The 14,362-nt window shown below is 38.4% G+C and overlaps 1 protein-coding gene and 1 long non-coding RNA gene across 7 annotated transcripts in view; one reads left to right on the top strand and one right to left on the bottom strand.

The window, feature by feature from the left end:
* The window catches only part of LOC118904894 (pleckstrin homology domain interacting protein), a 125,419-nt gene extending 118,150 nt beyond the window's left edge, over positions 1-7,269 (bottom strand). For 3 of the 4 annotated variants that reach the window (XM_036870994.1, XM_036870995.1, XM_036870997.1), the window contains exons 1-4: positions 7,008-7,269; positions 6,834-6,892; positions 6,658-6,687; positions 6,403-6,462 (exon numbers count right to left, since the gene is read on the bottom strand). In XM_036870994.1, coding sequence (XP_036726889.1) covers positions 6,403-6,462; positions 6,658-6,687; positions 6,834-6,892; positions 7,008-7,047 — 189 coding nt within the window. In that variant the 5' untranslated portion in view covers positions 7,048-7,269. The remainder of the gene's footprint in view (positions 1-6,402; positions 6,463-6,657; positions 6,688-6,833; positions 6,893-7,007) is intronic. The other variant, XM_036870996.1, reaches the window with a different exon arrangement.
* Positions 7,270-7,527: 258 nt separating this feature from the next.
* Positions 7,528-14,109, top strand: LOC118904895. 3 transcript variants are annotated; one of them, XR_005022116.1, is made up of 4 exons: positions 7,528-7,863; positions 12,902-13,011; positions 13,198-13,405; positions 13,738-14,109. It is a non-coding gene; the product is annotated as an uncharacterized LOC118904895 (long non-coding RNA). The 3 variants fall into 3 exon arrangements; XR_005022117.1 differs by having other exon boundaries at positions 12,902-13,095; positions 13,752-14,109; XR_005022115.1 differs by having other exon boundaries at positions 12,902-13,095.
* The last annotated feature ends 253 nt before the right edge of the window (positions 14,110-14,362 follow it).

Below are 14,362 nucleotides of genomic sequence, written 5' to 3'. Positions count from 1 at the left end.
CATGCTACCGTGACCACAGCCATCTGGAGCCCAGAATAAACGGATTCCTTATGTGCTTCCTTTGCAGCAGGCTGCTATCACCCATGTTGCCATGAATAATTTAAGCCTTATACCTCAAATCTCACTCCTCTTACAACTTAAATGAGTTTTAACTAAAGCAGAAACTGCATCACACCAATGCTGCTACCCCAATTTTCCTAATATCAAAAGCTTCTCATCCAACCATCCTTTTCATTATCTGTGATCCCTGAGCTTAAATAAGGCCGCTTTTGTGTATGTGCATATACGTGTGTACGTGCGTGAGGCAAGTAACTAAAGGTGGACCGGCTTCACATCTGATGTCTCCCTCCTCTGTAGTGACCAAAGGTTCTCAAACTTTTGTATTTCACTGCTCAATAGCACAATTTTTTATTTTTAGTACCCTGAATTCTCAAATGCCATAATGAAAAAAAAAATTGTCATTTTCCCTAACCTGTTATAAAATGCTTACCCTCCTCTATATTCCATATACTCAACAACGTATTTATTAAGTCCAAAATAACTTGTTTTCACAAATTACTCATATGTCAACAACAGAGGTTCTCACAAACAAGACAGAAACTTTACACATTTAAAACTTCCAGAATTTTCAATTTGGTTCCTATTATATAATAGTCTTTATCACTTTTAAGTATAATTACAAAAGCAACTTAAACATTCTAAACAAATTTGCTGTTAAAATCTTTTTCTCTAATACACTCATTTTAATGCTTGACTTTCCTGAAGTCAATTAAAAGTACATTAAAATAGGAAATTATTCTAAATGTATATACTTAGTACTCTGTTAACTAATGGCCACTTTGCTTAGTACTAGGGATATTTTTCCATGAATTCTAAAATTTATATGTGGAAACTACTAGTAAGAATGAAATTCACCTACCTGGTATTACTTGTCCAAAATAAGTTGTGTAAAATACAATTTTATTTGCTATAATTCTGTAGTGACATGATAGATAACCACAAAATTGAGGAAAAAGAAGAATGGCTGCAAGAGGCGAGAAAAGTTTCTAGACAAAAGAAACAAAAAACTTGTGGTCTATCTGACAAAGAAATTCTGTATGGACTAAAAGACTGACATTCATAGGATTTATTTAACCAAATACTCACTTAAGAATAAATTCAAAACGGTCCTTTTAAAACTCTGCTTAAAACAGAAATACCTTTAAGCCACATTACGAAACAAAGTATCTCCTCCTATTTCCAAAAAGAATACAAAGTATTGTGATGATTTTAAATTACGAAAATCTCTGTACATAAGGAACCAGATGCAACAGCCAAGCTCCCTTCACATATTCCTAAGTGCCACCTGATCATTACCAAAAGAGCTTCATATATCCTCTAATCAATTCTGCACATTTCAACCACCCGAACATTTCTTAATGTTAACTGTTCCACAAATACAGTCATAGTTAGAATCACTATACAGACCAACAAAATTTTTCTAGAAATCTACCCACAATGTTTTAAAAATGATTTATTTTTTGATATTTACTATACTTCTTTCTTTGTATCTTAGGCTTAATTATTTTATCCTTGAATCTACAAAGTAACTATACTACTAGTACCTTCTAAAGTTTTAAGCAGCCGGTTTTATATGGCAACTACTATATTCAGAAAGTTATGCATACTTGTTTCTGAAATTAAAATGTTTTTTCTTAAATTTTTATACAACGTTAGAAAGCTATAGTTGGAACAACCTTGACTACTACTACTAAAGTTCTGATAATAGCAAACACAAACCCTTACACAGTATTTGATTTGCACCAGTTTTTACTCTCATAATCTTACAAAGTAGGAGCTATTATTAACCCATTGTACAGATTGGGAAACAGACTCCAACAGTACTTTTCTGCCTCAGAACAATCATAAAACACCACTGTGCAGTTTGGGAGGGCATAATCCAACTCCCCGTTTATATTCATGCCACTTTACAATTATTCAGGAGTATTAAGAATTTAACAGGTATTTATTTTAAAATTTTTGTAAAGGCCTCAAACTCTTTAAAATAATGGTATAAGTATCAATAGAATAATTACATGTATAAGAAAGGATGAAGATTTGCCTACTTCAGCCCTTCAGTATGTACTATTCCCTTCACGTCTAACATTTTTTCTTCATTATAATGATTATGAGACATGAAAACCGTGTTACGAAGACTACCAAGCAAAGCTTACTATTTCACTGATACTCTATTAAAAAAGGAAATAAGTCTACTACACATTTAATTCATTATATGCCACCCCCCCTTCCAAAATTGATACTGGTTAAATTTTGACAGTACTATATTATCTTTAATATAGAATGGGAATCCCTGATTCAAAAACATTTAATATGTTATCTTTTTTTTTTTTTTTCCTAAAACTGGTCTCCTAGGTTTTATACCTTAACTTTCACATTAATCAGAATACTCTAAATAAACACACACTTAAGATATATACTTAAGTAAATCCTATTTATGGTTCCTATTCATTTCTGAATTTAAGACCGCCAATAATTTATGAAAACCAGTACTTAAACCACGGTGAAAACATATTAATTATAAAGAGATAGTCTACAAAGTGGTTGTGTCTCAAAAATCATCTTTTCAAGGAGAAATGATTCTACAAACTAAGAACAGCATTACAAAAAGCAATTTCCTAAAATGCATGATTTGTCTAAGTCTACTTTTCTGTGTTTTAGATAATGAAACTCCAGAATGAAAAAGTTGAGCTCTTAGAAACAATGCACTACGACTTCTAGTTAAAAATCAGATTTCAATTCGCTTATCTGACAAGAATGAGATAACAGGGGCCCAGAGAAATTCCTGACTTGCCAGAGGTTAACCTGCAGGCTAACTGCAGGCAGGGCTAAGATCACAACCCCCAGTCTCCTGATTCCCAATCCTTTCCCTTGAATACAAAGATTTCTAATAAAGTGGAATCAGTTTTTAAAAAGCAAATACCACTACAAAAAAATAATAATTATTATATCACAACAGATTAGCAAAACAAGAACGCAGTCTTGGAAAATAATGCCTCGTAGGCAAGAAATGTAATCAGAGTCCCAAATCTGGGCAAAAAGGCTTATAAATTCCGCCTCAAGATCTCATAAATATGCAACTTAAATTATGTCGCCACTACTTAAGGTGACAACTAGAGAGCGAAACTTAATAAACCAACTAATTTCACTATTCAAACTAAGAAATAAATAAATGACAAAGTTTTCTCTTTGTCCAAAAATTAGTTGTTTTCTTATTCTGTAAAGTTGCCTCCTTATGCTTGACTCCTTTTAAAAAAATAAAAATTCTAATGAAAGCTTAAAAAATGCCCTTTTGCTTTAAAAGCAACCTCATACTTTTTAAAAATAGAAAATCTGATTAAACATATATCACTGAGCCAAAAAAATTTTTTAAACCTTTTAACTTCCTATCAAATTCCATCCACTTTTAAAAATGTTTTAAGTCTTAAGATAGACAGTAATAACCATAATCCTGTTTAACAATACCTTTACCAATGACACTTTAAAAAAAAAAAAAGTTAATACGTTTATTTCAACTCTGTAAACTTTTAAACTGCTCTTAAAACTCCACTTTCTGCTTGGTCAAAACTCAACCACTGTGACTTTATCTGCAGCCTGACTGCAGATGCTGATCTATGCTTGTTTTTAAGCTCACAAATACAAATATTATACCCCTTCCTAAATAGCTGTAATTTGAGGTTCTCTAGAAATTTCAATTTGACATACAAATTCTCCCATTTAAAATATTATCCAATTTATCGGTTAACGTAAGCAACAAAATTTCCAGGTAGAGGTAAACACTACTGAAACTACAAACAATAGTTATTACTTTGGCTTCACTCACCAAAATAATCTTCAAACCAACGTTATGTAAGTTCAATTTGATAGGACACAAAATAAAACTTTTTTTCAGTCTTAGGAATAAATTAAGACAATAGAGAATGATGTACAAGAGACTTTGCATGTGCTCACCTAAAATATGCAAATCACATAAAATTGCAAAATCCTACTATTAAACAAAAAAGTAGTCAAATACCTAGGATTCCAAAATATCTTTAGAGCTAACTAAATGTCAACCAAAAGTCAAACGAAATTAAACCAAATACCATACACCTAAATATACAGTTCGATGGGTATGAAAGTACCTCAAATGGTGCCTCGGATCCAGCTGATACAGAGTGAGTAATGTGCTGAACGAACGAAACGAGAAAATGAGCCAGAGAACCCTGAAGTCTAATGAGAATTCTTAACTATCTCATGAGCGTGCCAACATGACTGCTCTGGTAAAAAGGTCTGGAAACACTCTGAGCAAGAAAAAACACTTCCATGCAAAATAGGTGGATTTTGATAAATAACACACTGATAAAGACACTGCTTATGGTATCCTAAGTCAAGTCTGATAAAGAGACTAGGAATATAAATTCATTTTACTAATATTTGAGAGGTGAGAAACTCGCTCAAAAAAAGCTGAAAAACACTGGTAACCCTGTTTTTATCGGAAAATAAAATGATATTCCTACAAGGACTAGACATTCTCATAATTTGGCCAGATACCACTGGCCGCTTCATTTAAAAAACATAAAAATAGCGTTACCAATAGTCTCCATATTAAAAAGAACACAGCAACCTTCAGTGACTTGGGGTTTGTGGGGTTTTATAAAACGCAAAGATGAGTGTGGTTAAAAGAGAGGCAAAGATGAGTTCTGTCTGTCCAGTTCTTAAAAATGGAATATTATAATCTTTATAATTCTTTAAATAACAAGAAATACCTGGAAATCCCCTTAAGATTCTGTCAAGTGTTTACAAACCTAAAAATTAAACATTGCTGTTATTGAATCTTGGAGTTTGCTTCAAACTCCATTCATTTCAGCCAAGTAGTGAATAAGACTAGTTGAAATCACTACGTACTTGAACAACTAACAGTATGGAAATGAATGTGCTGTTAACTCTCTACTCGATTAACTAAACCTAAGCACGCTTGCTTATTTCAATAGCTGTGAGCACTTACCAACAACCTATACTAAATCATAACAGATTTAGACACAACAGTTAGATGTTCTATATGCAAGTGAAACAGGAGCCATCAAAAATCATGTCATGCCTTCTTCCATCTCGCTGAAGGCATTCAAAGCTAGCTGAAACTTCCTGATCCTTTCAGAAACCCTCTTGAAGTAACATTGTAACTATCTTAAAACATCAGCTGCAAACATGTCTCCGAAAAATCAATGCACCGCATAAATTTCAAAAGCTCGATGTGCCCCAGTGACTGCTTTAACACACACATCACACACATACGCATACAACCTAAATCAGAGGAGGAGGAGAAATTAACGCGGAAAACAGAACTCCCGAATACAAATACCCCACTGTTCCATTCACAATACTTCAGGGGATCAGGACCACTTTTAGAAATCAATTTTCAGAAATGACTAAAATACTCAATTCGGAAACCCACAAAATTAAGAGAGGTATTTTTCAAGCGCCTGACAAAATACATCCCGCTGTAAAACTGAAAAACTTTTACTTGCCAATCGCCACTCCACAGTAAATGTACGTGTAAAAAAAATCAACACTTCTTCAGGGGCCTCCAATGGCAGCTTTTAATTTAACGTGGGGCCTAACGCGAGAATTAGCAAAATGAAAAAAAAGCCTGTTAAACTTCTGGCTTTAGGGTGTTAACACGCTTTACACTTCTGCGAAAAAAGCTTCCGTGGATGCAAGATGCGCCCGCTGGCCAACGACCACCAGCCGGCCGAACCCTTCCGACGAAACAAACAAACAAACAAAAAACCTAGCTCTGAAGGTAAAGGAAAGCCACAGAAACGGAAGAGGAAAAAAAATAACGTCTTGCCACGGTTCCGCGGCGGCTGAATAGGCGGCTTGTGAAATGCTAATGCCACTTCGGAGCAGTTAGTCACCAGCTATTGTGTGCGGCAGGAGAAAGCCGAGCCGAGCGCGCGTGCAGAGCGAGCAGGCGAGCGAGCGCGCCCTCCTTCCTCGCGCCGCCGCCACCGCCGCCGCCGCCGCCGCCGCCGCCTCGCGCGCGCCCCCGCGCCCGCACGGACGCGCGCGCCGGCCCCTCCTCCTCCGGCCTTGCACTGCACAACACTCATGACGTATCTTTATTTCTAGCACATTAACAAAATATCACAAATAAATTGTCGGCAGCCCCTGCGGCCCCGGGGTGCGGGTCTCCCCGGCCACTGCCCCCCGCAACCCCCGCGCCGGCCTCCCAACCCTCCCCGTGGCCTTCGGAGCTTTCAGGTTCTGGGGCCAAGTTTTTGTCTCTGTAAAAAAATTGCGGGAAATTCAATTTTTATTCGACTCGGGGAAAAGTTTCTTTGCTCCGCGACGTGAATGTCTCACCAGATTCTGGTAGGTCCTGGGATGCTCCTTCCCGGTCCAGTCGGTGCGCCGGGGCAGCAGCTGCGGGGAGAGGACGCCCCGTGAGCCCGGCCCCCGGCCCCGGCCCGCCCGCGCCCCTCCCCCGCCCTCCCCGCGCCCCGCCGGGGACCCCGAGCCCCGCGCCCCGCGCCCCGGCGGCGGCGGCGGCGGCGGCGGCGCAGCGGCCCAGGGGCGGCCGCGCGGCGGCGGGACGCGGCGGGCCGCCGCCGCCCTTACCTCCTTCTCGGCCACCTCACGGATCAGCACCTGCAACAACAAAGCGGGGAGAGCTGAGCCCCGCGCCCCGGGCCGCGGCCCCGCCGCCGCCGCCGCCAACGCCGCCGCCGCCGCCGCCCTCCCCCACGCCCGCGAGCGGCGAGCGCCGGCCCGGCCCGCGCCGCGCGCCGCCGTACCTGAGCCGCCTGCTGACAGGGTCCATCTTCCAGGAACCGGGCGATGAGGAAGTAGAGCTCTGCGCGGGAGAGAGGGACGGGGAGACACACAGGCTGAGCGGCCGGGCGGCGGGGGGCGGGGGACCGCGGGCGGAATCGCCCGGTGCCAGCGGCCCCGGCAGCCCCCCGACTTACCCGATCGCAGCTCCGAGAGGCCTTTCCTCTCACAAGACATGTTTATGGGTCACTTCGGGGCCGCCGGCGGGACACCCCGCCGCCGAGGGGAAGCGGGGATGGTGCCGCCGCCTGCCCTATAGCTGTCACTGTGTGTTCACGAGCCGAGCCTCGGCTCCACCATTCAAGCAACGGCGGCGGAGGCGGAGGAGGAGGAGGAGGAAACAACAACTCTCAGGCAGCGGCTACAGGCGCCGCCGCCGCCTCCGCCGCGGATCCCTCCGCCGCAGAAAGGAGTCCGCCGCCTTCGCGGCCCCGGGCTCGGCCTGTCCTCGGCCCGCGCCCGCGCCCCCGCCCCCGCCTCCGGCGCAGAAAAAGGAGTGCCTCCGACCCCGCGGCCCCGGCGCCCCCGCAGCCGGCGCGGCGAGACCCCCGCCCGCGGCTCCCCGACCGAAGGTGCGATTTATTTATTTATTTCCAGTCGAAGATGTCGGAGCCGGAGCCGCCGGTTGGCTGGAAGGCGCTTTCTCTGTGGAGGCCGACCTCGGGAGGGAGGGGGCCGGGGACGGCTCCGCGGAGGGATCTGACGCACACGGAGCCGCAGCACAGGCTCTATTCAGCGGCGCTGGCTGGGGCTGAGATGGAAGTTAGTTTCTGTGTAGCAGAAATAGGAAACAAATGAAGCAAAACTGCCCAAAGAGGGGAAATGCCCCGAGGATGGGTCTCACTCTCACGCGCGCGCACAGACACACACGCAGAGAGCACTCTCACGCTGGGCAAACTCGGGATCGCGCTACCCTGCCCGAGTTGAATGATAGTGTTTGGTTTCTGTCTCTTGCCATGTGCATGTGTATAAATGCTGCGGATTGGCATCTGTGTAAGTCTTGTCCTGCGTTATTTCTGCAGCCTATGCAAAGTGTTGTGTGATTTATTGGAGTGCTGTATATTGCAATAGAGGTTCAGGCGCTTTTTGTTGAGCACTTGCGTTTGCAAGCCCGTTATTTGCTGAAGACACCTCTGCGTGTCTTTTATTACTGCCATTGCCTTAAGCGTACATTTAAAAAATGTTTTTCATTGTTATATGGGCAGAGCGAACTCCTGATCTGTACTTCAGATACTCTGTTTCCTCGTTACAAAAAGGCTAGTAATGGCTAATTAGGGATTTGGGATTAAAGAACCTTAAAGCTTTTTCTAAGTGTTTACAAGAAGGAATAATGTAAACCTGAGCGAAAGGAAAGAACGTTAATATTTATCTCTAACTGATCTAGAGGTAATGTACTGACAGATCAATAACCTACCGAAGGATAACGAAAGAGTATAGTACGCTTTAGCCAAGGTGATTGGTGATTAAATTATTTAAATTATCTGTGTGTCTTGCAGTTGACTTCGTCATGCTAATTAATGGCTTCTAATTTGAGGTGTAAACCATTCCTGTTTACAGTTGATCACAGGAAGACTTCTTGGAGACTGACGAAAAGAGAAAAAAATTAATCTTTCGTAAATTAGTATGTAATTACCGGTTTTATATGCTAAATCATACATCTGCCTTCTGCTGATGAGGATAAGGGCCTTGTTTTTTAAAAAACGAATATGGGTGAAATTAATGGAAACAATGGAAAAAGCCATTTGTTAGGAAACAAGGACACCAAGTGATATTTATCTCCAGATGATTTAAGCACTTTTCAAAAAGACTTGAGAGTTGATTTTTTTGTTTTTTAAGGATTGCATTTTAAAGGGAATTAGGATAGTCGTTCTTTTGTTAACATTTAACAAAAGAGTCTCCTTAAAAATTTTAGATAATAAACTGCATTTTATGGACCTGTTCTAAAAAGGTTATTTAGGGGGAAAGGACCAACAAGCTGCATTGTGGTTTTCTAGATTGCTTCCTCAACCCTTGTACCCTCCTGGCTCCTTACATTCCTAGTGGGAAATACTTGCTGCAACTGCCTTGAGCTGCATTGCAAGACTGCACCGGTGTGATGCCTTGTACTGAAACAGCCAGAAATCACAGTACATGTGAGAAAGAGGAAAAAAACACCTAAACCTGTTTGGAGTAATAGGATATAAAAATTGCCTTTTATAACAATCTTAACTAAATTTTTTAAAAAACAGAAGTTACCACGACTTGTCCTATTGCAGTAGGGTTATCAGAGTCATTGTTATTTATTGAAATGGCTATCCTTCAAGTACTAAAAATATTTGCATTTTTAAAGACATTAGTTCCATTGTAACTATGATAGGTAAAGTAGCTTGCTTCTAGATGGTTAGGTTTAAAAAGATGGACATTTAATATGCCTTTTTGCAATTCTGTTTATTTCCGTGACACATGCTTTCTATTTTATCTTAACTTTTAAAAAAGTATCATATTCTTCAAATAATTGTGATTTTTTACATTACGATGTTCTTCAAATAAACAGATTTTTTTAGGAACTAAACATAGTTAGAATTTTGTGATTTTTAAAATGTTTGCATTAGTCTGATTCTTACTAATAGATGTTTATCCTTGCTAAGGAAAAGAACCCAAATTATGACATGGAATATAAAATTACTCTGGGTAAAGTTTTCTATATATATCTTGTGAGTAGTATGTAAACATGGAAAGCTAGTATGAATAGCTCATGTATGCTTTTCATTTAGAAGCTTTTCCTAAGTATGCTACTAGTACTTAGCTCCTAAAAAAATTTTAAGGAAAAATTTCCTTCTAAATTTTCTGAATATGATGTTCCTGTCATTTTGACTAACCTTTGACAATGTTTATAGTTTCTTTTTCAAAGACCTAATTTGAAGATAGTTGTGAACCTGCCTTTGAACTAATTTGTAACTATCAGTTTGTTATAAGAAAATATAGGTTAACTGCTAAAAATTAAAACGTCTTTTCAGCCAACTAAATTATTTGTTTTTAACAATAGATGTTAATTTGAATTCTACTAAGTTCTTCAAATGTGACAAATACTCCTTTATAACATTTTAATATCTTTAAACATAAAACATTTCTGGAATCTGACATCATCAGTTAACTATAGGGTTTATTATGTCATTTATTGTGCATGTGTACACAAAAAGTCAGCACATATCAAATAGGAAGAAAATCTTACTTTGAAGTCCTAAATTTTAGTTCCCAGGGCAGTGGCATTCTCAGCTAACTTTTGCATATAAGGATAGTTCAAATTCCATCTATATCCCTTTCTATTTGTTTATTTTAACATTTTCATGGACTTCAAAAATAAAATGTCAATTTTAAAAGATTTTCATACCCTTTTTTTTTTATAAGAAGGCTAAAAAAATAGTAAAAGTTTGGAAAGCCAACAACTACTGTTTTTATATAATACAGTCTCTAGGAGATTACAAACTTCGTGCAATGTAAAAGCTCCTGTGAAATTCATTGCTTCACTTGGCATCACATGAAACAAGATAAACATTTAACAGAAAGTCTGTCTTGATTGTGATAAGTTACTATTCTAATGAAATAATCAAATGCTGCCATTCAAGTTCTTCCTGGAACAAGATGGGATAGTTTATAAATAAAAAGATTCAACCACATTTATGAAATTTAGTTTGCTTCCACTAGTATGGTGAACTCAAAAAAACTTAGTTACAACTTTTAAGATGATATATTAAATCTTTTGTGTGTGTGATATTATGCTTTTTTTTTAATAGCAAAAGCTTTGTCCTATAAAGTGTAGAAATGGAAAAGTAGGAAACACGCTTCTTCAAAAACCACCTTCTTTTTAAATCCTCAGCTGCCCTAACAACAAAATACCATTGTCGAAAGAGTGTTGTTTTACACACCACATTCCTCCTTCTGGATTGTTCCCCAGTATTGTTCTGTCCATGTTGGTCTGACTTTCTCCCTCTCAACACACATATTCTTCTTCCTTCACAAAGCTTGAATATGTATCAGATTTGAACCATGTAAGTAGATATTACTATTTGGCTGCTACAGAAAGAATAGAGAGAACCAACTTTAGTAAGCCAACTCATTATTTAACACTTTGTATTGTCTCCCTTATGTCTCACTGAGAAACCTTTTTGCTGAAGTTAGAGCACCATTCCTTTTAATCTGTAACAAAGATTAGCTGGTTATCAACAATCATATAATCCCTTACTTATTTAAATGTTATTAGTAATTTACCACTCAATTTTTTTTCCTCGAAATTAAATTATTCTAGTAGCTTAGATTTTTAAATGTCTTAGTTTGTATGAGAAGGAGAAATACATATCTTCATTGAAAAAAAAACATTACACACACACATACACACATCACTTCATGAGTTCACAATACAGCTACAAAGATTAAAGGAGAAAAACAATTTTAGAACACATTCCCCCAAGATTTGGAGCAATGCAGTGGATGAAGTAGAAAAAGCTGTTCCGGATGGCAGGAAACTTAAAGGAGAAGTCTGTAGGCATGTTCTATTATATGATGATGTCTGATGGATTCAGAGTGGGCTTTATCGAACAGGGAACAGTGGAATAAGTGAAGGTAGACTCAGGAGAAGGGATGCAGAGACTTGAAAAGTTGCTAATGGTGGTGTATTAAATAAAGCATATATGATCAATGTGGTTCTAAGATGGAATTTGAGGACAGAAAATGTAGCCACTTGCATTCATATGTACCTGAATTCATAAACTTTGAGAACCCCCAAGAAGAAAAATTATTTTATTCATGGAAAGGGAGAGGTTTGTCTGACGAGTTAGTGAGGAACTTCTACATAATCAGAATCAAGGACACCAAAGCAGACACTGTTGGTGAAGAAAGAGAATGGTTGTTTAAAAGAATAAGATCTGACCACCAGAGTGCCCACAAGGCTGCCCTGAGACTCAAATATGAAAATAAGACGCACAAAAAGTAAGATCCAACTCAAAATTGAGAATGAAGCCAATTTAGATTTAAGCTGACTTTGTAATCAAAAATGGTGTTTCCATTTTCTAAATTCCTCTAGAAAGGCATGTCTCATTATACCACCTTATTTGTAAATTACCTTCGTTTATATATGTATATATGTATACGTATATATGTATATATACACACATCCTTGGCAAAGATCCCCTTGACTCATGCATCTGTTGCTTTATTTCCTTCAATGGATATAATCATACCTATTTGTTGAAATGGTGATTAGCTAACTAGCCTAAAGAATGAGTTCTGTTACACATTTATAAAGTTTAAAGTAAGATTGATACCAAGTAGAGCTCTCAAATGAGATGTGTGTGTTAAAAATTTAAGAGAAAAAAGAGAACCTTTGAATTTGATTTTGAGATTACACCTACGAATTCCATTGCATTCAAAGTTTTCATGCTTACATTTGAACACGTACAAATAAAGGTGCATATTAAGTGGCTATAGTGGATTTTTTTCATGCTTATCCAAACTTCCAGCTGACAGTGATTTATAGAAAAACTAATATAGCCTTTAAATGGAATCTCCTGGTAAGAACATATGTATTATTTCCTCTCAACAGTTATTAGAAGTGGTGTCACTGAGTATCATTAAGGAACATCTTTCTTAAGAATATTGAGTAAGTGGTATCATATGAGAACGAAGAAATATGTTGCCTTTTTGTCTTGCCATCCTCACCTCTCTGGTTTGCACATGTTACACTTTATACTTGTTTCCTCTTTCATTGTTTTGGGGTTTGGGGTAAGTGTATGTATAAGAGTTGCACCTTTCCCTGCTTCCTCACCTTTTCAGTTTTTTCAGTGTCTCTATAAAATGTTTCAGTGTCTCTATAAAATGTTCCTTCTCTTCCATCATTGAAACTTTCATTCTAATGGTAAACCAAATATAGGAATTAAGATATATAATTAATTTGGATATATCCTAAAAGCTCTAAAAATGTGAAGATGAATCTATTCTTTGTTTCTTATAGTTGAAAGTGTTGCACACTAAAATCTTCCACCTCTCTTATTTTCAGCCTCCTGGTTATTTTACAAAAGACTAGAGAAACAATTTACACACCTGGTGTGAAAAGGAGGGAAGAAAAAGCCTTCCTTTTTCATAAGGAAAGAAACGAAGTACCAAGCAGTAAGCATTTTCTGTTTGTGAAGTATATATACAATTTTGTGTTACAAAATTTTTCCTATTTCAATATTTTTTGCCAAAGTCAAGGTAAGTTTGGCCTCTTTAGACATTAGATTTTCTGAGTTAGAGGAATTACTAATTTTTTTAGAAGTTATTTTTGAAGTAATTAATGCATCTTTCCGACTCTAGTTTGTGAAGTTTCCAGTCTAGTAGTGACTGAAGAGGACTGCCATTGACTCAAAGCACTGTCTGGTCAGTACTGCGTAACTTCACCTCTTTGAAGTATTTAGGATGGAAATTCACTTCATTTTCAGAGCCAGATCCCATCATGCCCATAAAAATGTTCGAAAAAGAAATCCTTGATGGACACACGATGGCAAATTTCCATGGCACAACGGTAAGATATTTTTCCCTAACGCCTGTGAATATCGCATTCTTTTATTAGGATAATAATTACAAAGGTCATTTCCCCTTTCAATCAGCCAGTTTCTCATGTGGCCTCTTCTTTTTCTTTTTATTACTAAGAGAATATTTTAATAGAAATTTATTTTTTTAAATATGAAAAAGAAAAAGAAACAGGAACTTCAGTCACAAGTTCCAGTGACCTGTACTACTTCTGTGAAGCCATCTTTCTGTTTCCCGGGCAAAAATTTTTGAGTTGACATAAGGACCGAAAGTCCACCTTTAATATCTCTCCCTTGTCTCCATGTGCCATTTCTACTGCTGTAGTATCCTCATTGCAGCATTCTGTGCATCTGCTGAACAATCATCATTGAAACACTGGCTTGCAGCTTGACCCTCATTGTGTACTTTTAGTCCAACACATGGAGATGCCCTGTTCACCAGAGGCTGACGGTAGAGATGAGAGCTAATCTGAAGCAGCTGAGACCCCCTCTGATGGCTACACCTGGAAAGCAGAGGTTTCTGTGATAGTCTGGCCAATCTCCAGAAATTAGCAATTATGAAAACCTGACTTTATTTAGCAGCAATAACAATTTATTGAATGGACTACAAGAGATATGAATCAATGGCTATGCATACCATTCAAATTTTAACTACAAGGAATTCACATTCCTGAAATAAAAACAAACAGCACTTAGAGACTGTTTTTGTGTTTTAACCTAATTGCTTTTAGTATAAAATATTCATATTTGATAAATACTAGCAGGATTAAATTCCACTGTTATTTTTAGTAATACAAAGTAACATAAAATTTTGTGAAATAATCAAGTGTGATATAGATAAATGTGAAAGCATTTTTGGAAACACCTTTTGAAGTGAGTGTATGATTTCCATATTTTGTAAAAATTTAACTAATTTCTGACAGATTAGTTTCAGTTCTCCAATATAAACT

Source organism: Balaenoptera musculus, chromosome 12 (genome assembly GCF_009873245.2).
Source record: "Balaenoptera musculus isolate JJ_BM4_2016_0621 chromosome 12, mBalMus1.pri.v3, whole genome shotgun sequence".
NCBI lineage: Eukaryota > Metazoa > Chordata > Mammalia > Artiodactyla > Balaenopteridae > Balaenoptera > Balaenoptera musculus.
Note: the sequence above shows the minus strand (reverse complement) of the source record. Positions and strands in the feature narration are given on the sequence as shown.